General features: G+C 71.6%; 1 protein-coding gene across 2 annotated transcripts; it reads right to left on the bottom strand.

Moving 5' to 3' along the window:
• Positions 1 to 206: 206 nt before the first annotated feature.
• Positions 207 to 21067, bottom strand: RARA (retinoic acid receptor alpha). Of its 2 annotated transcripts, XM_082070718.1 has the most exons (9): positions 20859 to 21067; positions 13508 to 13809; positions 3163 to 3311; positions 2934 to 3075; positions 2020 to 2180; positions 1750 to 1926; positions 1468 to 1672; positions 1148 to 1306; positions 207 to 882 (listed from the first exon to the last, which is right to left on the bottom strand). In XM_082070718.1, the coding sequence occupies exons 2-9, from the start codon at positions 13683 to 13685 to the stop codon at positions 671 to 673; spliced, it is 1383 nt and encodes a 460-aa protein (XP_081926844.1). In that variant the 5' UTR covers positions 13686 to 13809; positions 20859 to 21067; the 3' UTR covers positions 207 to 670. The 2 variants fall into 2 exon arrangements, with proteins under 2 accessions (XP_081926844.1, XP_081926845.1); XM_082070719.1 differs by lacking the exons at positions 13508 to 13809; positions 20859 to 21067 and adding an exon at positions 7644 to 7954.
• Positions 21068 to 21409: the final 342 nt, after the last annotated feature.

Raw genomic sequence — 21409 nt, 5'->3', positions numbered from 1 at the left:
GGGCCCCCCAACCCCCTTCCTGCAGGCGCGGGGCCGGGGCCGAAATCACCGCGCGTCCCCGCAGCCCCGGCCCCGGCGGGGGGGCCAGGGCAGGGCCTGCCCAGCCCCCCGACTCTAAAACCACTAAAATCTCAACAACAACAAAAAAATTTAATAATAATAAATCGTGTGCCCCCCATTCCCGCCCCCCCCCCATCCCCCCCTCCGGCAGCACCACCGTGCCCCCTCCACCTGCACAGGCCTAAAAACCCCTCCAAACTTTTACAAAGGTTTTAAAACGTATTTATAGATATTTATAGATATTTATATATATATACTTTGCTTTCTTTCTCTTTTAAATGACTCTGCTCCCTCGGCGTGCGGGGTCTGGCCGGGTCCTCCCGGCCGGGGGGGCCGGGGGGGGTTGGCTCGGTGGTCGCGATCCCGTGTGTGCTGGTGCTGGTGGGGCCGGGGGGTCCCCACGGCCGAGGCCCCCGCGCCCCTGAAATGTGACTCAACCAACGCACTTCGCCCGGGGCTGCGGGGGGTCCGGGGGTTCCCCACGGGGGGGTCCTGGGGCTGCGCCGGCGAGGAGTCCGCCCCGGGGGGGCTGCAGCCAGGGCTGGGGCGCAGGGTGTCCCCCCGCGTGTGCCGGCGTGCCGGCTGGGTCCTGGTGCACGCCGGGCGCGGGTCACGGCGAGTGCGTGGCCGGGCTGCTGCGGTTGGAGCTGGGCGAGAGGCTGGGGCTGCAGCTGCCCGGGGGGGGCCCCAGGCTGCCTGCGCGGGGGCCGCCCGGCTGCCCCCCCAGTGTGTCCATACCCTCCGAGTTTTCCAGCATCTCCTGGATGAGCGGCGGCATCGAGCCCGGGATCTCCATCTTCAGCGTGATCACCCGCTCGGCGCCTGCGGGAAGGGTGGGGGGGTCAGCAGGGCATCCCCAAATGAGGACCCCCCCCCCCCAAACCACGACCCCCCCCCAAACCAGCCCCCCCCATTGCTCATCACTGGGTGCTGAGGACAAGGGACACGGTCCTCAGCATCCTGGAGGTGGGTACCCCGTCCCGCATCCCCTCCGGAGGACGCCGGACCCTGGGGAAGGATGAGGGACCTTGACCCCCCCGGGGATGCTCCAGGGGACACGGAGCCGTTTCCCCCGCCCCGAGCTCACCCTTGGCGCTGATGCTGCGCAGATCCGTGATCTTCATCAGCATCTTGGGGAACATGTGGGGCCTGTTGGGCCTCCTCTTCCTCACGTAGACCTTCAGCGCCTCCAGCAGCGGCTCCTGCAGCTTGTCCACTCTGTCGGGCTGCTCCAGGTCCTGGCGGTCTGGGGTTGGCAGGGGGGGACACAGCGGTTATGGGGGGCACCGTAGGTCATGTCATCACGGACACAGCCCACCTCCAGGTGACCGCGGTGGCACAATTTGGGGATGGGCGCCGTGGGCCGCTCGGGAGGGTCCCTGCACCCCTTTTCCCCCCAGCACCCACCTCCGCAGATGAGGCAGATGGCGCTGAGCAGCCCCGTCTCCGCGTCGTCCATCTCCAGCGGCAGCAGCTGGTTGGCGAAGGCGAAGACCAGGTCGGTGAGCGGCCCGAAGCCGGCGTTGTGCATCTGCGTGCGGTTCAGCGTCAGCCCGTCCGAGAAGGTCATGGTGTCCTGCTCCGGCGTGTAGCGCGTGCAGATCCGCAGGATCTGGGGGGGACAAAGGGGGCGCTCAGCCTGGTGTCCCCTTCCCTGCCCCGTCCCCGTGTCCTCGTCCCCGCTCTCACCAGGATGTCGAGGCAGGCGGCTTTGAGGAGGGTGATCTGGTCGGCGATGGTGAGCGTGGTGAAGCCGGGGAGCTGCTTGGCAAACTCCACCGTCTTGATGATGCACTTGGTGGACAATTCGCTGAACTTGTCCCACAGGTCGATGTCCAGCGAGACTCGCTGCTCCGAGCTGTTTTTCTACAGCGGAATTTCGGGGGTGATGACACCGAGACATAGGGGAGGTGGCCACGCTCCCCAATTTCCCCCCCCGAGACCCCCCCCAAAACTCACCGTAGTGTATTTGCCGAGCTGGCAGAGCGCGGGGAAGGTCTCCTGGTGGGCTTTGCGCACCTTCTCGATGAGCTCCTCCACCTCGGGCGTGACGATGTAGCTCTCCGAGCACTCCGGCTTGGGCACGTCCTTCTTCTTCTTGTTCCGGTCATTGCGGACGGCTGCGGGGACAACGCGGTCAGCGTCACCGCTGCCACCCAGCCCCTGTCCCCTCCCCAGGGCGGGATGAGGACGGTGCCACCAGCCAAATGGCCAGCAGAGCTTTACGATAAGCCCCCCCTCCCAAGTCTTGAGGCGACTCGGGGTGACAGCGCCCCTGGGGGGACACATGGCGGGCTTGGCGATGGGGACGGTGCTCAGCTCTGCGCTGCGAACTGACAGAGCAGGATAAACCCCAGGGAGAGGAAATGGCAGCTGAGCACCGTGTTCATCACGGGGACATGGGGACATCCCCGAGGTGGCAGCGATATGGGCCAGATCAGCCTCTGGACCCCCCCATAAGTGAGCTGCTGAGCCCCCCCGGCGCTACTCAGCCCCCCAGCACCCATCAGCGCCGTCCTGGGGGTCCCCCAAGGGCAGGCGGATGGGGCAGAACTCGGGGTGGCAGCTGCGCCCCAGGAGCCACCACCCGCGGTCACGCAGCTCCGGCCGCACCGGGCGCAGCCGGCACCGCGACGACGGGCGCGGAGACGCCGCGGCGTCATTTATCTCCAACATCACCCATCACGCGTTGCCGGGGCAACGGGAAAGCTGTGACACAACCCCAGGGGGACCCTCCATCCCCTCCAACCAACGCGCCCGGAACCCCCACTGCACCCCAGCGGGGCGCCCTGTCCCCATCCCTGTCCCCATCCCTGTCCCCATCCCTGTCCCCATCCCTGTCCCCGTCCCATCCCGTCCCCATCCACACTCACACTCCTTGGACATGCCGACTTCGAAGCACTTCTGGAGGCGGCAATACTGGCACCGGTTGCGCGTCACCTTGTTGATGATGCAGTTCTTGTCCCGGTGGCACGTGTACACCATGTTCTTCTGGATGCTGCGGCGGAAGAAACCCTGGGGACCCCCAAGGTCCCGTCAGCGCCCGGCCCGGGGACCACGGGGACCGTCCCCATGGCGGCGCGTGGCGCCGGCGGCTCTCACCTTGCAGCCCTCGCAGGCGCTGACCCCGTAGTGGTACCCGGAGGACTTGTCCTGGCAGACGAAACAGGGCTTGTAGATGCGGGGCAGAGGGGGGGGCGAGGGGGGGCTGGGCACTATCTCCTCCGAGCTGGTGCTCTGCGTCTCGACGGCTGCGGGGAGAACAGCGGCGCTCATGGAGACCCCCCCCAAAAAAGGCAGGGCCAGACCCCCATCCCGCACCCCCCGATGGCGCTGGACCGGTGGTCCCGCTGCCCCCCCCCCGCCCCGGTGCTGCCCACCCCACCCGGGGCCGGTGGGGAGAGGCCGTGAGGCGGGAAGATGCAAGTTGACATTTCCAGGCCACGGAGCCGACGTGGAATCCAGGCGGACAAAAAAGACATTTAGTAAAGAAAAAGGGAAAGAAGACAAAAAAGGCGGAATCCCAGGAGCGCCCCCCCCCCGCACGCCCGCTCACACGCGTGTGCACGGCCCTGGGGCCGCCTGCTGCACCCGGGGGACACAGCGGGGCCCCCCGGGAGGGGACAGGCTTGGTGGCACCCCAAGGGACGCCCCCCCAGCCCCCGTGACGCAGCCCCGGCCAACACATACAGCAACGGCCCCACCAGTGCCCCCCGCACCCCAAAAAATCCCATGAGATGTGTCCGCACCCCCCGCCCCCCTAGAAAGGGCTCAAGCCCCCCATGGCGAGCCCTGTCCCCCCGCCCCGGCGCAGTCGCGGCTGCGGGGGGGGCGCAGCGCGGTTGGGGTGCCAGCCCCCGTTGTGGGGTGCAGCCAGGCAGGGGTTAAGTGCTCCCCGGCTCCTCCGGGATGTTTGTGAATGTTTTTGTGCCGCGGAGCCAAGCGAACCAGTTCAACAGGATATTAAAGGCCCGGCCCGGCGGGGCAGCCTGGCCCCCCCCCCCACCACGACGCCAGCCCCTGCGCCCCAAAAAGGGCCCCCAAAAAGGGCCCCGGGGCCGGGGTGCTGCGGGGGGGGGGGCTCCGGCCAGGGGCACCCACCCCAGGGCTGAGCCCGGGGGTCCCATAGGGGGCGGTGGGGCTTGGGGGTGATGGATGAGGGGTGGGGGGGTCCCCAGATGAGGCCAGGGAGTGGGGACAATGGGGACAAAGCCACGCTTGGCCCCTTGATGATGGGGACGGGTGAGGGTGCAGGGGGGGACCAAGGGTGCAGAGGGGGATATGGGGGTGCAGGGGGGGATATGGGGGTGCAGGGGGGATACGGGGGTGCAGGGGGGGAGATACAAGTGGGGGGCGAGCGAGCCGGGCAGCACTTCCCAGGGCGGCACTGAATAAATCAGCGCTGCCACTCGAGGGAGCGGAGCCATTAAAGTGACGGAGAGAACGTCGTCTATAATTTATCGCCTCTTTTATATAATTTAAGAACTTCCTCGTGGAGAGCTGCACTCGCAAAATGCAGATTTGACAACATTCTGATGCGCCGGGGGGGTGTGCGGGGGGGATGGGATGCGGCTCTCCCCACCCGCGCCGGCGCACGCTGGTGTCCCCGGCTGCGCCAGCGCCACGGGAATCCCCCGGCACCGCCGCCGCCGCCAAGGGACCGCGGTGCCACCGGGGAGGGGGACAGGGCACGGCTGTAGGGCTGGCCAGCCCCCCCGCGCCCCTCACTGCGGCATCAGGGGAGAGCGCAGAGCAGCACCCAAAGGTGCTGAGCACCCACCATGGTGCAATCCCCCACCCTGCTCCTGTGGGGCTGGGTGCAGGAGGGGCCAGCCGGGGACACCAGGGACCCAGGCGTCCGGGCTCGCTCCCCTCCCCCAACCCCATCTCCTCCTGGAGCAGGAGGGGCCCAGGCGTGTGTGTGTGTCCCCCCCCGTTCCGAGGAGCCCCAGCTGCAAACCAGATGCTGCGGCTCCGCCAGCATCCGCCAGCATCCCCGGGCCAACGCGCCGCCCCCGCCCGCGGCCCCGCCGGCCGCTTCCTGCCCGCGCCAGGGGACCCCGGGGCACCCCAACACCCAAAAACCCGCCCCGGCGTGGGAAAGCGCCCGCGGGGCCCCACCGTGTACCGAGCGTGCAGGGAACCCAGGAGTCCGGGCTGCCGCCACCCCCACCACCAACCGGCCACCGCTCCCCGGCCGGAGCTGGGGATGGGACATGAGCAGGGGGCAGGGATGGGGACACGGGACAGCATGGGGTGCCGAGCCAGGCAGGACAGCCCCACGCGTGGAACAGCCCCACAGAGGGTGGGGACCCACCCAGGGCTTCCTGCGGGTGAGGATCCCATGTGCCCCAAATTCTTGCACCTCCGCAGGAGCTGCGGGGAAATGGGGTCCCGGGAGGGATGGGGCTGGGAGCCCAGAGCCATGCGGTGCCCGGGGGTGCCCAGGGGCGCCCACGTGCCGCTGGTCCCCATGGGTACCCTGCCCGGTGGATCCGGGGGTCCTGTCCCTGCCAGCACCCTGACCCACCCATCTGCCACCACCCCGTGCCACAGCACCGCGCTTGTACGTGCCACTGGGTGACAGAGCGCGGCCACCACGAGGGGACGGTGGGGCCACCCCGTGTACACACATGCACCATCATACCCCCCTGAGACCCCCATAGCACCCCACAAAACCACCGGCAGCACATGGACCCACGCAGGCACAAGGTACCCACGGCCTCAGTGGGCTCCTGCAAGCCCTTGGCCACCACGTTGTGCCTCAGTTTCCCCAGCTGCGGCGCGGCGGCGGCCCCAGGGAGCGGCTCTGCCCCCACGCCAGCGAGACGGCATCCCGGTGGGCTTGGCAGCGCCAGCGCCGGGCCGGCAGCCAGCACCCCACGGCCAGCCCCACCGGGCACGGCCAAGCCGCAGCCACAGCCGTGTCTGGGGAAACTGAGGCACGGCACCTTCGGCACCGGCAGCAGCGCCGGCTGGCACCCTGGGCTGGGGAGACACGGCACCTCGTGTGACGCAGGGAGCGGGGCGCCCTGCCAGGGATCCCCGCCAGCACCCGCTGCTCACGTGTGCGCCGAGTCACGGTCACGGTGACCACAGCCCGGAGATGCCCTGGCCTGGGAAGGGGCCCCGCGCGGCACCGCGGGTTGTGTGTCCACCCAGAGCTGCCCGGCCAGCTCCAGCGCACGGGGAAGGGGCTCCCGATAGGCAGCCCCCCCACCTCTCTCACAAAACATGGGGGACAAGGGTCCCTGGCCACCCTGCTCAGCACAGCACGGCCCCAACGGGATCCCGGCGAGCTCAGCGCTAAGGGGACAGCACGGCACGCGGCGGCACAGCCCCTGCCCGCACGCTGCCCGCTGGGGGCTCTGAAGGCAGCACCCCCCGGCAGAGGCGGCGGGAGCCCCCCCGCAGCCCCGCGCCGTCCCCAGCTGCAGACAAAGGCCCCTCGCGCCGCGCTCGCGCCCGATGCCAGCGGAGAGGTCGAGCGGCCCCGAGACAATGGGGGGAGCGAGAGCGCGGGGGCCACGGCCACACGCCCCCCGAGCAGCACCGGGCACCGCACCGGGCACCGCACCGGGCATCGCCGCAGGATGGGGGAACCGGCTGCAGGGAGAGGGACCCACTGACCCCCCCGGGGACAAGGCAGCCCCCCCAGCACTTATCGGGGTGAAAGTCCTACGGAGCCCGGCAGGACTTTCCCCGGGCCGTTATCGCTGCCCGTGGCCCCCGGGCGCCAGGCCAGCCAGCCGGCTGCCCGCTGGGGGGGCACGGGACCCGCTGCGGCCCATCCAGCCCCACTGCGTGGGCACAAAGCACAGCAGGGCCCCATGTCCCCCGTGGGGTGGCAGCCCCCGGGGCGCTGCCCGTGCCCCTGCCTGCTCCCACCACGGCACAGAGCTGCCCGGACGGGCCCCCCGGCTGCACAGAGCACGGGGCTGCCTGTCCCCACGGACGGTGGGGGACCCGTGGGGGACAGCAGGCGGTGACCCCGCAGGGACACCGGGCAGGATGTGCCAGCGGGAGCGGGACCGGCCGGGTCCCACATGAGCACCCAGGACACCCGGCCCAAGGGGACACCCCGATCCCCGGCGGGGCCCCCCCGCTGGTGCTGCCCCCGCTCGCCCCTGCAGCAGCAGCAGGCGCAGCGGCTCTGGCGTTAATTGGATTTTGTCGGAGCCCTTATCAGGAGGGAGCGACATTGCCGGCGGAGCTGGCGCTGCCGCGGAGCCCACTCGGGAAAAGGGGGTGCGAGGGGGACCCCGGCCCCCCCTTCACCGGGCTCAGCCGTCCCAGATCTCACCGAAATAGGACAAGGGTTGTTTATGGCCGATCCGGCGGCATCTGCGCAGAGCTCAGCCCGGCGATGGAGGGCACTGGGCTGGGGGGGCTGAGCCCAGCACCCCTTGGGCTCAGCACCCAGCTCAGCCCCCCGCCCCATGGCCAAGCCCCCAGCACCCATCCCCCCGCACCCATCCCGCAATCCCCCCGCTCGGGGCTGCTCTTCCCCCCCCGGGCGGGCTCCAGCACCGGCCCGAGGCGGCGGTGAGGGGCCCGGCCGCCCCCGGGACGCAGGTACCTACAGCGGCCGGAGCTGCTCCAGGGCGGGGGGCGGCGGGGGGCCCCGCGGGGCGCGGGGGGGCCGCGCTCCGGCAGCAAACAGCCCCGGCCCGGCCCGTAGAAATCCATCCGGAGGAAGGGGCCGGGGGGCAGCCCCGCCACCGCCGCACCCTCGTACATGGCCCGGGGCCGCCGGGGGCGGCTCCCCCGGTCCGGCGGCGGGGGCGGCCCCGGGAGGTCAGCGGCCCCCCCCGCGGCAGCCGGGCCCCCGGGGCGCCCCGGGCCGCGCTGCCATGGCCGGGGAGCGGGGCCCCGCCGCTCCGCTCCGCGCCCGGGCAGGCGGCGGCGGGGGGAGGAGGAGGAGGAGGAGGCGGGGGAGGGGAGGAAGGCGCAGCCCCGCCGGCTCTGCGGCTCCGGCAGCCCCGGTCCCTCCCGACACCAGCCGCCTCCCCACAGCCTTAACCCGCTCCGCGCCGCGGGGCCGCCCGGCCGCCGCCTCCTCCTCCTCCTCCTCCCCGGGACGGCCGGCACCGGGCACGGCCGCGCGGGGCCGGGGGCTGCCCGGGGCCGGGGGCTGCCCGGGGCCGCGCCTCATTTGCTTAATGGGATGCGGGTGAACTGCGGGTGAACCCGGTGGGGAAGGGCTCACCTCGGCCTGACCCCCGGCCGCCCCCCGGGGGCCCGTGTGTGTGTGTGTGTGTGTCTGTGTGTGCACGTAGGTGTGCACGCGTGTGCACACGTGTTCCCGCTGCAAGGTATGCGATCCATTGCATCCCCTGCTGCACACGGGCCCACGTGTGTTCCTGCTGCACCGCTGCACGGGGGGGTGCACGTGTGTATGTGTGCAAATTCCTGCAGTGCATGGGACGGCCTGTGTGCATGTACATGTGTGTGCATTCCTTCCACATGCACGGACATGTGTGTGCATTCCTTGTGCACACACGGACATGTGTGTGCATTCCTTGTGCACATAACATGTGTGCATTCTTTCTGCACATATGGACACATGTGTGCATTCCTTGTGCACATGTGTGCATTCTTTTTGCACATATGGACATGTGTGTGCATTCCTTCCACACGCACGGACATGTGTGTGCATTCCTTGTGCACATATGGACATGTGTGTGCATCCTTCCTGCACATATGGACATGTGTGTGCATTCCTTCTGCACATGACGTGTGCATTCCTTCCGCACACACATACGTGTGTGCATTTGTTCCATACATAACACGTGTGCATTCCTTCTGCACACACATACATGTGTGTGGCATCGTGTCCCCCGTCAGGCACAGAAGCCACACATGTACACATTAGCACGTGTGTGTATCCCCATGCGTGCGCACACCCCCCCCTGCACATACATGTGTTTGCGTGTGGCCGTGTGCCGCACGCCCCTCCCCCACCCGTGCACGCAGGTCTCCACGGGAGGTGCCACCCGGCACACACGGCACAGCCCCATCCCACCCGGCACAGCCCCATCCCACCCGGCACAGCCCCATCCCACCCCGCACAGCCCCATCCCACCCCGCACAGCCCCATCCCACCCGGCACAGCCTCATCCCACCCCGCACAGCCCCATCGCACACCGCACAGCCCCATCCCACCCGGCACAGCCCCATCCCACCCGGCACAGCCCCATCCCACCCCGCACAGCCCCATCCCACCCGGCACAGCCCCATCCCACCCCGCACAGCCCCATCCCACCCGGCACAGCCCCATCCCACCCGGCACAGCCCCATCCCACCCGGCACAGCCCCATCCCAGCCCGCACAGCCCCATCCCACCCGGCACAGCCCCATCCCACCCGGCACAGCCCCATCCCACCCCGCACAGCCCCATCGCACACCGCACAGCCCCATCCCACCCCGCACAGCCCCATCCCACCCGGCACAGCCTCATCCCACCCGGCACAGCCCCATCCCACCCGGCACAGCCCCATCCCAGCCCGCACAGCCCCATCCCACCCGGCACAGCCTCATCCCACCCGGCACAGCCTCATCCCACCCGGCACAGCCCCATCCCACCCCGCACAGCCCCATCCCACCCGGCACAGCCTCATCCCACCCGGCACAGCCTCATCCCACCCGGCACAGCCCCATCCCACCCGGCACAGCCAGCCCGGCGCCGCTGCCCACACCCGGCAGGGACAGCGGCCACAGGGCCGGCTGGCAGGACGGGTACCGGCAGCCCCGATGGTGCCACTTCCCCCGCCGCGCCGGTAACGTCCCTGCCACACGCTCTCACCCACCCGCCCTCTCTTCCTGCGGCGCGGCACCGCCGGCACAGCCACCCCGCGGGCCCAGCCCTGGCACGCAGCCTTTGCCACCCCGGGGGGGCACGGCGGGAGACCCCAGGATGCTGCAGGGTCCGTCCTAACACCCCCCTGATTCCGAGCACACACACATGCGGCCGGACCTCGATGGGACGATGCGGGTGCTGCTGTGCACGCCCGCCTTGCACGGCCACATGCGGCAAGCGGGGAGCGCGCACAAGCAGCTGTGTGTGTGCACGCATGGCAGAACGCACACGTATGGCAGAACGCACACGTATGGCAGAACGCACACACCCCCTTTGCACACCCAACAGCCCGGCCCTGCGCATGCTGGAAAACCCCCCCAGCGCTAAGTGAGCAGCTTTGATTTCCAATCTGCCCCCCCAAAGAGAGGGGGGAGAGGGGAGAAAAACAAAAAGGAGTAAGAAAAAGGCCGGGAGGCGTGTGTGTGTGTGTGTGTGTGTCTGCACAGAGCACATCAGCAGCGCCTGTTTAAATAATAATAGAAAGTCAAAGGCTTTGCTTAGCCAGCAGGTTTCTGAACAAAAGCCCAGCGCTCCTCCAACTTCCTGCAGCGAACATGACAAATGTCTGCTTTGACTCATTTACCAGCGCTGGAAAGAATGTGGCTGCGACGGAGGGGACGGCGGAGGGGACGCGGGCCGGTGGCAGCGCGCAGCTCGGCCGCGCATCGCACGCACGCCGGCGGCCGTCCCGCCGGGCAGCGCTTCCCGTCCCGCCACGGCCGCAACAGGAAGAAACCGAGATGAAAATCCCCAAGTCTTAGTGCAGAAGCCAAGAGGAACTGGGCGAGGGGGGCGCCCCGCACGCAGCCCCGCGGGGACAGCGGGGACGCCGCGCACCGTGTCCCACCGCCACAGCCCGACACCAGAACGGGGACACCAGAATGGGGCCCCCACCTTGGCAGCATCTCCCGGCCCAACTCACAGGGGTGGCCGAGGACAAGATAACCCCATGAACACGATGGTGACGCAGCCCCAAAGCCCATGGGGACACCACTGGGGACCCTCTTGTCGCCGCTTGGGGTCACAGCCCCAGCAGACAACGGGACGTGGGCAGGGACCCCCACGCAAACCCACGCATCCCAGCCTGGGGTGCCCAGCCCCGGCCCCTTCCCCCCCTCCCCACGCTGGCACCTCGGGGCCCCCGCAGCCCCCCTCCCGCCCGCCCACTTCAAAAGACCCCATTTATCCCCTTCAGCGGCTTTTGAGCGCAGCGGCGAATTCCCGGCCGGCGCAGGCAGCTCCCCCCGGCCCCCGTGACAGTGATAGAAAACCTCCGCCGTAATGGGCTTTCCCAGGCGCGGGGGCCAAACACCCAGCCCGGCCTCATCAATCTTCCCCGGGCGGGGATGGGGGGGTCCCCAGCACTGCACCCCGCAGGAGCTCCCCATCCCCAGCCCCAAGCGGGGCCCCGCTGCCCCCCCGCCCCCCCCCGCCTGAGGCCCCCAGCCTGCAGGGAGCACGTTTTGCTCATTAATTTTTAAAAATTAATTAATTACGGGGCGCTGCGGGGGAGCGGCTGCGGCGCAGAGGAAACCAGAGCCAGCGGGTTGGGTGACAGGCTGGGCCCGGCCGCGGGGCCCCCCGGCCCAGCAGCCAAGAGCGGGGCCGAGGGGGGGCCCTGGCTGCTGGGGGAGGGGGCCGAGCGGGGTCCCATTTCCAGCAGCCTGGGAACCAGGGCGGAGGGAAAGCCCGGTTTGGGGGGGGGGGCGGGTGCAATGGGCAGGAATCCCTCATGGCCCCCCCGAGACGCTCCATGGGGACAGCCAGGCCATGGGGGAGTCCTTGGGGATGGGGACGAGGGCACATGGGTGCACACACCTGGCTCGGGGACACACGCACCCCCTCGCACAGGCGCTCGGCCCCGCGCACACTTATTACACACGCAGACCCCCCCGCGCAGCCCCGGGGCGCACACGCGTGTGCACACCCCCTTGCACGGCGTGCGCACCCCCCTCCCCCCCGCAGCGTGCGCGCCCCCTGCACACCCGCCGTGCGAGCGCACACGTGCTCACACGCAGCGCTGAGCGCCCCACGCTCACCCCGGTGCCCCCCGCCACCGCCCCAGCGCACCCCGGGACGCCCCACATGGGGACCCACGGGAAGCCACCTCACTTGTGGGGGGGCTGTGTCAGGGGGGCGGTGCCGGGGGGTCCCCAGGGCTGTCCCCATGTCTCCGGGTGCTCTGTATTTGTGGCACGAAGGCCACGTTTCCCCACGCCGGGGGCAGAGCACACAGCACCCACGGGGCTGGACGCGGCACCCGCGGCTCCTCTGCAGCTCTAACACCACCAGACCCCCGGCACAACACCCACGGCACCGGGGGGGCACCCGGCTGAACCCCGGGCGGGGATTCTGCTCCCCCAGAGAGTCCAGCGGATCAGCCCTGGGGCCGCGCAGCTGCAGCACATCTGGCAAGGGGGGGCCGGCGGCAGGGACGGACGCGTGCGAGGAGGGGGCGGCTGCACCGGGCCCCTCCACGCCCCCCCAGTCCTCCTGCATCCCCCCCTGAATCCCTGGGTCCCCAACTGGAGAAGGCCAAGGGGAAACTGAGGCACAGTTCACCCCCCAGCCCCAGGGCACCCACAGCCCCATCCCCAGTGTCAGAGAAGCCGGGGGGAGCACAGGGGCCCCCCCAGCCCGTTCCCACAACGCCGTGCGGCGGGAACGGCCCCAGAGCCAGCGCGGGGGAGGGGCCCCACCCGCCGCCACCCAGTCGCTCAACTGGTCCCACTGGGTCCCAGCGCCGCCGGGGTGGTTCCGGCGGGGGACAGCGCCCGGGGCTGGCCCTGCCTGGGCCTGCACCGGCCCCTGGGGCCAGGGAGGGGCCGGGGGGGGCCCCCGCCACACCCCAACCCACGGGGGCCTCCCCGACAGCGGGCGCCGCGGGGCACCCACACCGGCGCGGTGCGAGAACGGGCAAGGGCGGCCATCGGCGGCGGGTCCGGGTCCGGGTCCGGGTCTGCCGCCCAGCGAGGGTGCGGGGAAACTGAGGCACGGCAGGGCGGCGGCGCGGAGCGGAGCGCGGCCGGGACCCACCTCCCGCGGCTCCCAGCTGCCGGCGCGGCGGGGTGGTGATTACCGGGGCCGTGATGGACGACCCTGTCAGGGGGAAATTGAATCAGGAGCAGACGCGATGATTGCCTTCATCGCCTCCCCCACGCGCGGCCCCCGCGCCGACGGCGAACAAAGAGCCGCCGCGGGGACGTGGCACCGCATCGGCCTCCCCGGTCCAACCAACACCGCCAAGCCCCCCGGCACAGCCACGGTGGGTGCCGGGGATGGGGACAAGCAGCGGCCCCTAAGCAGGGCCAGCTGGGCCGTTAACAGCCGGGGTTTAAACACAACCATTAACGAAGCCGGACGCAGCAGCAATTAACCCGCACACACCCCGCCGGGCGCTGCTGCCCGCTCCGTGCCTCAGTTTCCCCAGCAGCAACACAAACACATGGAGGTACCCCCAAACACAGCTCCCCATGGGCGAGGGACACAGCGGCCAGTGCCACTGTCCCGGCGCAGCTTACAGACCCCACACACCCCCCTGGCACATGGGGGTCCCACCGACCCCCCCCGCGGGGCCGCGGTACTCACTGGCAGGCGAGGGGGTGCTGTATCCGCTGACGGGCAGCTGGTGCTGGATGCCGGCCAGTGTGCTGGGCGGCGAGAGCCCCCCCAGCATGTGGGGGAAGAAGAAGGCGTAGGGGGACACGGGGTAACCGTTGAGGTGCCCCCCCGCGGGCGTGGGGCAGGAGCTGCTGTTGCTGGCCATGGCGGGGTCTCCGGCGCTGGGGGGATCTCAGGCGTGGGGCGCGGGGGCCGAGCAGAGCATGGGGCACCCCAGGTGACCCGCTGCCCGGCGGTTGTCCTCGCTGGTGGCACCGGGTCCTGCGACGCTGCGGGGGGAGCAGAGAGTGTGGTTAGCAGAGGGGCTGGGACGCCGGTCCCCACCCTGATGTGGGATCTACTACCCGTGCCTCAGTTTCCCCAGACACCCCGCCAGGGGCCGCATCCCCTCCCGGCCCCAGGAGGGCGCAGCCGGCCGGGCCCGGCGCTCCCCACCAGCTCCACAACAATCCCCCAGATTAACAACACCATGGCCAGCGGGGCCGGCAGGCGCAGGTCACTAATCCCGGCTTAGCGGGCAGGGGACAGGGGGACAGCGTGGGGACACTGCATCCCCACAGTGTACAGGACACCCCTTGGGCCAGGAGCCACACGATGGCCCTAAACCTGCTCCCCAAGCCCGGCCCAGGAGCAGGGGCGCACAGGGTGTCCCGGGGGGCAGCAGCCTCTGCCCCAGCCCAGGGGACTGCGAGGCAGCCGGGGAGGGGACAGGCACGCCGAGGTCCCCTGAGGACAGTGGCTCCGCTCCAGCCCGGCTCTGCCGTCACGGCCGCGCTGCCCCGCCAGCTCCGCTCCTCCCACACCTGCCCCGAGCCGAGGGGACTCAACCGGGGCAAGAAGGGGCTCAACCCCCCCGGGACCCGCAGCCGGGGGCTCAGCCTGGCACAGGCTCGGGCTCTGCCCGTTGCGGCGCAGCCCCCGCACCGTGCCGTGTGCCGGACCGTGCCGGCAGCTCCCACGCCAGCCCGGCGGGGCACGGACCCCACGGCCCAAGCCAGGGCGGGGGGCAGCGGTGGGAAGGGGGGCACGAGGCTTTCACAATCCCAGGCTGGCTGTTTATTTAAGCGCTGGCGTGGGGCCCGGCGGGGGCTGTTTATTTGCCGAGAGTGCTGGCTCCCAGCCCCGCGGAGGCGGAAAAGGATCCAGAGGAACAAGGCTGGGCCGCCCGGCGAGGCGCTGGGGAGGGGCCGGGACGGGCACGGCCCTGCCTGCCCCCCCGCACACATCTGGGTGCACCCACTGCAGTAGGACCCCCATCCTCCCCGCTCGCACCGGCACCCTCAGCCCCGGCGCTGCCCCCCACCCGTGGGGACCCGCTGGAGCGCCCACGGGGAGACCCACGGTCGAGCCGGGCACCCAAGGGTGGCCGGGGGTGGGTCACAGGGTGCCCTGCCGGGCACCGCAGCGCGTGCCGGGTTCCCACGGGCGCCGCCAGGGCACGGTGCCGGCTGCCGGGTCAGCGTCTGCGTGGGCGCAGGGGCCACAGCTCAGCCGCAGCGAGGGGACAGCCCTGGCTTGGGGTCTCCACATTGTGTCACAGTGTCCATGGCCCCGCGGTGCTGCCCGTGGCCCCCCAGCTACGCCATGGCCCCCGAGCCGTGCCGGCCGGGGGGAGCAGCGGGGCGGGAGGCGCGGGAGGAACCGTTTATGTTTGCCGGTGCCAAGTGCTCACCGGGCACCGTGCCAGCCGTGCCGGGGCCCAATTACTCCACCCCCTCTTGCCCCTCTCCCCCTGCCCCAACTCCAGGACCAGCATGGCCATCACACACCCTTGTCCCCAGCGGGTGGCTGCCAGCCCCCCCGGCACCTTCCCAATGTCCCCATGGGACCAGCAGCAGCCAAGAGGGTTGGGGAGCCCGGCTGGCCCCCTCCTGTGGGTCCCCATGGGCAGAAAGTTCTGCACCCCTAAGAGCCCCCATGGGCCCCCTGTGCCAGCACAGCCCCCCCCGCACACAGCTCCGCAACCGGCGGGTCCTGAGTGTCCCAAACGGGGGTCCTGGCCAAGCCCTGCTCCCCCAGCACCCCAGCGCGGGGCCGGGGGCCTGCGCTCGCCCTCCCTGACGCCTTTTCCTCCAGTCCCCGGCAGGAGCTGGACGGGGCCCGGAGCTTCCTGGAATCCAGCGCCTGGCTCCAGCCCCGTGGAACACACGGCCGTGGGGCCCGCGCCAAATCCCAGCCACGAGGAACCTCCCGCCCGAGCCGGGGGCGGCCCCCGGGAGCGGACGGATGGACGGATGGACACACAGACTGGAGCCGTTCCCAGGGCTGGGGGGACTACGGCTGCCCGAGCCACCCGCCACCCCAAACTGGGGTACAAAGCACACCCCACACGCTCAGCCAGGCAGCGTTGACACAACACGCCCAAGAGACCCCTTCCGAAAATGCAGCCCCCAGCCGTGACCACAGAGCGCATCCTGCGCCCGGCAGGGCCAACGCCAACCGCACAGCGACAGGGATTGCGCCGGGACGGCAGCGCCGCGACACCCACCTCCCCTGCGACCGCTACCAGCGCTGCCCACCGAAGGGGACGGGCAGCCCCCCCAAAACACCCCACGGGCACCCTGAACCCCCCGGCACAGGCAGCACCCCCAGTGCCCACGTCACAGCACCAAACGCGGCCGCGCTTCCTGCCAGGGCACACGGCGATGGCAGCGCCAGCGCCCGGATGTGACACGCCGGTGAGCGGGGGCACCGCCCTGCTCCCCCCTTGGCACCGCGGGGACAAGCAGGGCCGGGGGTGCCTGGCGGGGCGGCGAGGAGTGACCGAGCCCTTCCTGTCATGCCTGCGGGCACCGCGCTCCCGCCGCAGCTTCCCCTCGCCACTCTCGATTCCTGGGGGGGACAGGTTTCAGTTCAGCCCCAGCCCCGCTGCCACCGTCCCCTGCCACCCCAGACCCTGTCACCGTGCTCCCCCACCACCCCAGACCCTGTCACCGTGCTCCCCTGCCACCCCAGACCCTGTCACCGTGCTCCTCTGCCACCCCAGACCCTGTCACCGTGCTCCCTTGCCACCCCAGACCCTGTCACCGTGCTCCCCTGCCACCCCAGACCCTGTCACCGTGCTCCCTTGCCCTGGATCCACTGCCACCCTGAACCCTGTCACCATGCTCCCCTGCCAGCCTGAACCCCGTCACCACGTTCCCCTGCCACCCCACACCCTATCAATCCAACCCCCTGCCCTGGCACCTCTGCCACCCCAGACCCCACCACCCCAGCCTCCTGCCAGCCCACTCTGCTCCCCAAATCTGGCAGGAGCGGCTGCCGCCCCATGTCCCCCATCCTCAGCGGGACAGGCCCCAGGGACACCCCGCGGGCAGAGGGGGGCGCGCTGTGTCCCGGGGGGAGCGGGGTGGCCCCGCTGGCTGGCAGCCTCCGGGCAGGGCAGGAAGCGCCCGCGGAGCCGCGGTGCGGTCGCAGCCTGCGGTTTCCTCGCTGCTGTCAGCACCCAGCCCGGGGCGGCCTCACACGCGAGGCCGAGAACCCGGCCACCCCGGCACCCCCGGCTGAGCCAGCGTCACACCGGGGGCACGAGGTGCCCCCCGTCAGGGCTGCTGGGCGAGACCCCCCCCTCTCCTCCCCGTATCCCCAAAGCATCCCGGCCGTGAGTCACCGTCACGTTTCTCACGTCCCCAGGCAGGCGTGAATCATGGCCCAGCCCGGCGGCAGGGCCGGAGCCGGCGGCACACGCGGTGTGTGCCAGAGCCCAGGCTGTCCGCAGCCCCTGCTCAGGGGCATCGGGGGTTCGCTGTGGACCCCAGGACTTGCAAGATACTCCCACGAGCCAGCAAGAGCACCCAGGGGTTTGCTGAGCCCCAGCAACCCACGCCAGGCCACCCCGGCTCCCACCAGCACGGACACAGGGCCAGGGACCCCACGCGGGACAGCGTCCTGGTGCTGGGGATGGCGTCTGTGCCGGCCGCCCCGCTCCGCAGGGCACACGGGCACCCCAAGAGTGACTGCCAGCCCATGGCGTGGGTCCCCGCTCCAGCACCCCCACGTCCCTCTGCCGGGTGGGAGCCACAAACTGAAATTCCACCTGTCGCGGCCAGGCCAGCTCCAGTTACGCGGGGAACGCGCCGCTCCGGTTACACCTCCCGCACCCGCCGCCAGACGCGCCATTCTTCTGCGGGAACAGGTGCCCCAGCCCCCGCCACGGCCCCCCGGGCGGGCACGGCTGTGCCACGCTGCCACCGGCACCGCCACGGCCCCCCGGGCGGGCACGGCTGTGCCACGCTGCCACCGGCACTGCCACGGCCCCCCGGGCGGGCACGGCTGTGCCACGCTGCCACCGGCACCGCCATGGCCCCGCGGGTGCCGGCTCACTGCATCTGGAAGGCGCTGGCTCAGCCACGAACACCCAGCGGTGCCCAGGCCAGCCCCGCACTGCAGGACGGCCCCGCAGCACCGTGGGGACAACACCCGGCACTGCCCGCCCATGGAGGGGGGACCAGCCCGGCCCCCACCCCGCAGTGGGACGAGCCCAGTGTGCTGCTTTGGGGTGGGATCGCGGTCCCGCGGCGCCCTGTCCCAGTTCCCCCGGCTCCTGGGAAGCAGCGCGGCAGCCGCTCGCGGCAGCCCCCGGTTGTTTTTAGCCCTGGATGCGGCGCGCAGCCGGCGCCCTGGGAACGGCGTGCCGGGAACAGCGCGGCCCCAGACAGCCCTTTCTGGCTCGGCGACAGCCGGCAGACAAGTGCAGCTGGCTGCGCCGTCGGCCGCGGCACGGGGCCGCTCGGGACACGGCGCCCGCGGCTGGCGTGGGTGGACCCGGCGGGCAGGCGGCCGCGCGACACCTCCGGACACCGGGATTTGGTGGCACCGTGCCCTGGGCTTGGGCAGGCTCCCGGGGGCCGGGATCAGGCCAGGTTGGGATCTGCCGTACCTGGGGGAGCCAAACCACCCTTGGCCGCGGGCGCTGCAGGAGGGCGTGCAGATGCGCGGCGGTGCCATGTCCCCCCGCCACGGCCTCGCAGCTGTGGCACAGCCGGGAACGGCAGAGGCCGAGGCGGGCGCACGCGGCCCCTCGCCGGGCCCTGCCACGAGCCACCCCCCGCTAAGCCGCCTCCAGCCGCAGGGAGATTAACCCATTTTCCGTAATCAGCACATGTGTCACCGCAGATATGATCGCAGCCCCCCCCCGCGCCTGCCAGCACCGCAGCCCATCCCCCGCCCCGAGCTGGCACTGCCGCGGGGGGCCCTGGCACAGGGGTGCCCCATGGCGTGGGGCACATGTGGGTGCTGGGGGTCCCTGGGTATGTGCTGCAAGGGCCCTGTAGCTCCGCCAGCCGAGCGCCCCCCCCAAAGCTCCACAGCAGCACCCCAAAAAGGTTCAGGGGACCCCAGAGCCCAGCCAACCCCAGGCTGGCAGCGCCGGCACCGGCGCGGGGCTGTTCCCAGGGCGGGCGGCCCAGGGCACACTCTGCCCACGGCCGGCGCAGCCGAGTGTGGCACGTCGACACGCCAGAGCCTCCTGGTTATAAATAGAGCCGGAGCCGCGGAGCTGGTGAATCCCAGCGCCGCAGGGCAGGCGGCGGCGCGGGGCCCTCCCCAGGCTCCGCAGCCGTGACGCCGCTGCCGGCACGGAGACCGAGCGCTGGGGACACGGCAGGTGTGCAGGGACAGCCCAGCAAAGCCGGGCATCCCGGCTGGGACACGGCACCCGCGGGCAGCGCCGGATGGGGAGCAGGGCCGTGCCCTCCGCCGCTGCCATCACCCGTGTCACCCGGGGGGCCACAGCGGAGCGGCAGACGAAAGGCCAGGGAGCCACCGGCGTCACGGCGCGAGCACTCGTGGGGCTACGCGTGTCCCTGCGCCACAGCAAGGTCACCCCCAAGGGCAGGGCGCGGGGCCCACGGGTGACATATGGCCCGGGAGTGGCGGCCGCGGGGCCGCTAAGCCAGCGAGTCGTCACCCGCTAATCCCAGCGCGGGGGCCGGCGGTCGGGGCGCTGCACCCCGAGCCACCGGCCGGCGCTTGCCCAGCACCCCCAAGCGGGACGGCCGCCCCCGCGGTGGGGAGCGCTGTGGTCACCGCGGGGCAGCCCCCGCACCCCCCCAGCACCCGCTGTGCTGCGGGATGGCCCCCACCGCCCAACGGGGTCAAAGGTCAGAGGCACAGATTTAGGGGCCACCGCGGCTCTAGGGGCCAAGCGCTCTACACCCCGACCCCCTCCCGTCTGGGGAGCTGCTGCCCGGCCCCGGGGGGGCTCCCCTTTACCCACGGCGCTGCAGCCGGTGGGGCAGCCGCCCCCTCACCCCGACTGCCGGGGGACCGCGGGGGCTCCGCCGTCCCCGGGCATCTGCTGCGGTGGTGGAGGCGGCGGCCGGCGCCCCCCGCCCGGCTCCCCCGGCCCCGCCGCCGCGCCAGCGCCCTGTCAGCCGCGGAGAGCGATGGCTTCCTCCGCCCGCCGGCCAGGAAACGCCGCAGACGCCGCTCCCGCCCCCCGGACCCCGGCCCCCGCCGCCCCCGGCCCCGCTCACCCGCCGGCTGCGCCGCGGCCCCCCCGCACCCCGAAAAGGGGAAGCGGCCCCGGCCCCCCCATGCCCGCCCCCGCCGGGGAGCGGGGGGGAACGTGGTTGTGCGCACCGGCGGCCCGGGGCGGGGGGGGCTCCGGTTCTTCCGGGGGGGCACCCCCAGCGCTGCGCTCCGTGGCGGTGCCGCGGCCCCCCCGGGGCGATGTGGAACCGCAGACCCCGCGCCGGGGGTGCCCCGAGCCCGCACCGGGGTGGGGAGCCGCGCTGAAGCTCGGGAGCGCACGGTCAGCCGGTATCGGGAGAGCGGACCCCCAGCATCGGTAACCGGGGGGGCCCTGCTCGGCCAAGGCCGGGGCGGCGGGGGGAAAAGCCGCGATTTGGAACGGGGGCGGGGGACAACGCTGCCCCTCCGGGGCTCACGGCAGCCTCAGGCGGGCGGCGGCCCTCGCCCCCCCGCAGGAAGCCCACCGCCGAGACGGAGCGAGGGGGATCTCCGGGATTCCCCGGTTACCGGAGGGGGATCCCCAGCGCCGCCTCCCGGGGGGGGGACCCACAGCCCTGGGACCCCTGAGACGCCTCCACCAGGGCAGGACCCCCAGCAGCCCCTCCCGGGGCGGGGACACCCCGACCAACCGGGGGTGGGGTAGCCCCGGGAACACGTCTGGACGGCACCGACCACCCTCCCCCGGTGCCAGCGCCCCCGCGAACGCGGCGACCGCCCCCCCCCCGCCCACCGGCACAACGCGCTGGGTCCCGGCGCAGCGGCTCCCAAGCCCAGGTACGGGGGAGACGGCACCGGAGCCACACCAAGAGCCTCCCTCCCCACCAGCGGGGGGCCCACTCGTTACCTGATCACGGAAGCTCCGCACCGAGATCCTTAAACCGGGGAAGCTCCCGGTGGAGGTTGCATGGCGGCGGAGAAGCCACGGGGAGCGACCCGGTGTAAGGCGGGGAGAACCGGGGGGAGGCTTAACGAGCGGCGGCCGCGGCCATTGCGAGTCATGTGCTCGCGGGGAAACTTTACCCGGGGCTGGGCCGGGCCGGGCGGCGACGGCGGCGGCGGCGGCGGAGGGCGGGGGGGGCGGTGAGCGAGGCCCCGCCCCTCTCGCCGGCCCCGCCCACGCCCCGCCCCGCCAGCCAATGGGGCGCCGCCTACGCGGCGCCCCATTGGCTGGCGGGGCGGGGCGTGGGCGGGGCCGGCGCTCCATTGTAACTCTTTGAAGTCTCCAGAAGGCGGAAGGGGAGAAAGTGGGTGCGCGCGCCGCGCGTAGCGGGGGGGGGCTCTTAAAGGGGCCACGCAACCGCAGCCTCAAAGAATGTATCACAGAATGTGAGAGGTTGGAAGGGACCTGGAAAGCTCATCCAGTGCAATCCCCCCATGGAGCAGGAACACCCAGAT

The sequence above is a fragment of the Streptopelia decaocto genome (assembly GCF_964273445.1).
Source record: "Streptopelia decaocto genome assembly, chromosome: 22".
Lineage (NCBI taxonomy): Eukaryota > Metazoa > Chordata > Aves > Columbiformes > Columbidae > Streptopelia > Streptopelia decaocto.
Note: the sequence above shows the minus strand (reverse complement) of the source record. Positions and strands in the feature narration are given on the sequence as shown.

Excerpts from the sequence above, each read along its gene's own strand:
- RARA (XM_082070718.1), bottom strand. The coding sequence starts at position 13,685 with ATGGCCAGCAACAGCAGCTCCTGCCCCACGCCCGCGGGGGGGCACCTC. Across the intron at positions 3,312-13,507 it reads CAGCACCCCCTCGCCTGCCA|CCGTCGAGACGCAGAGCACC; the intron begins GTGAGTACCGCG and ends TTCTCCCCGCAG. Across the intron at positions 2,181-2,933 it reads AGTCGGCATGTCCAAGGAGT|CCGTCCGCAATGACCGGAAC; the intron begins GTGAGTGTGGAT and ends TTGTCCCCGCAG.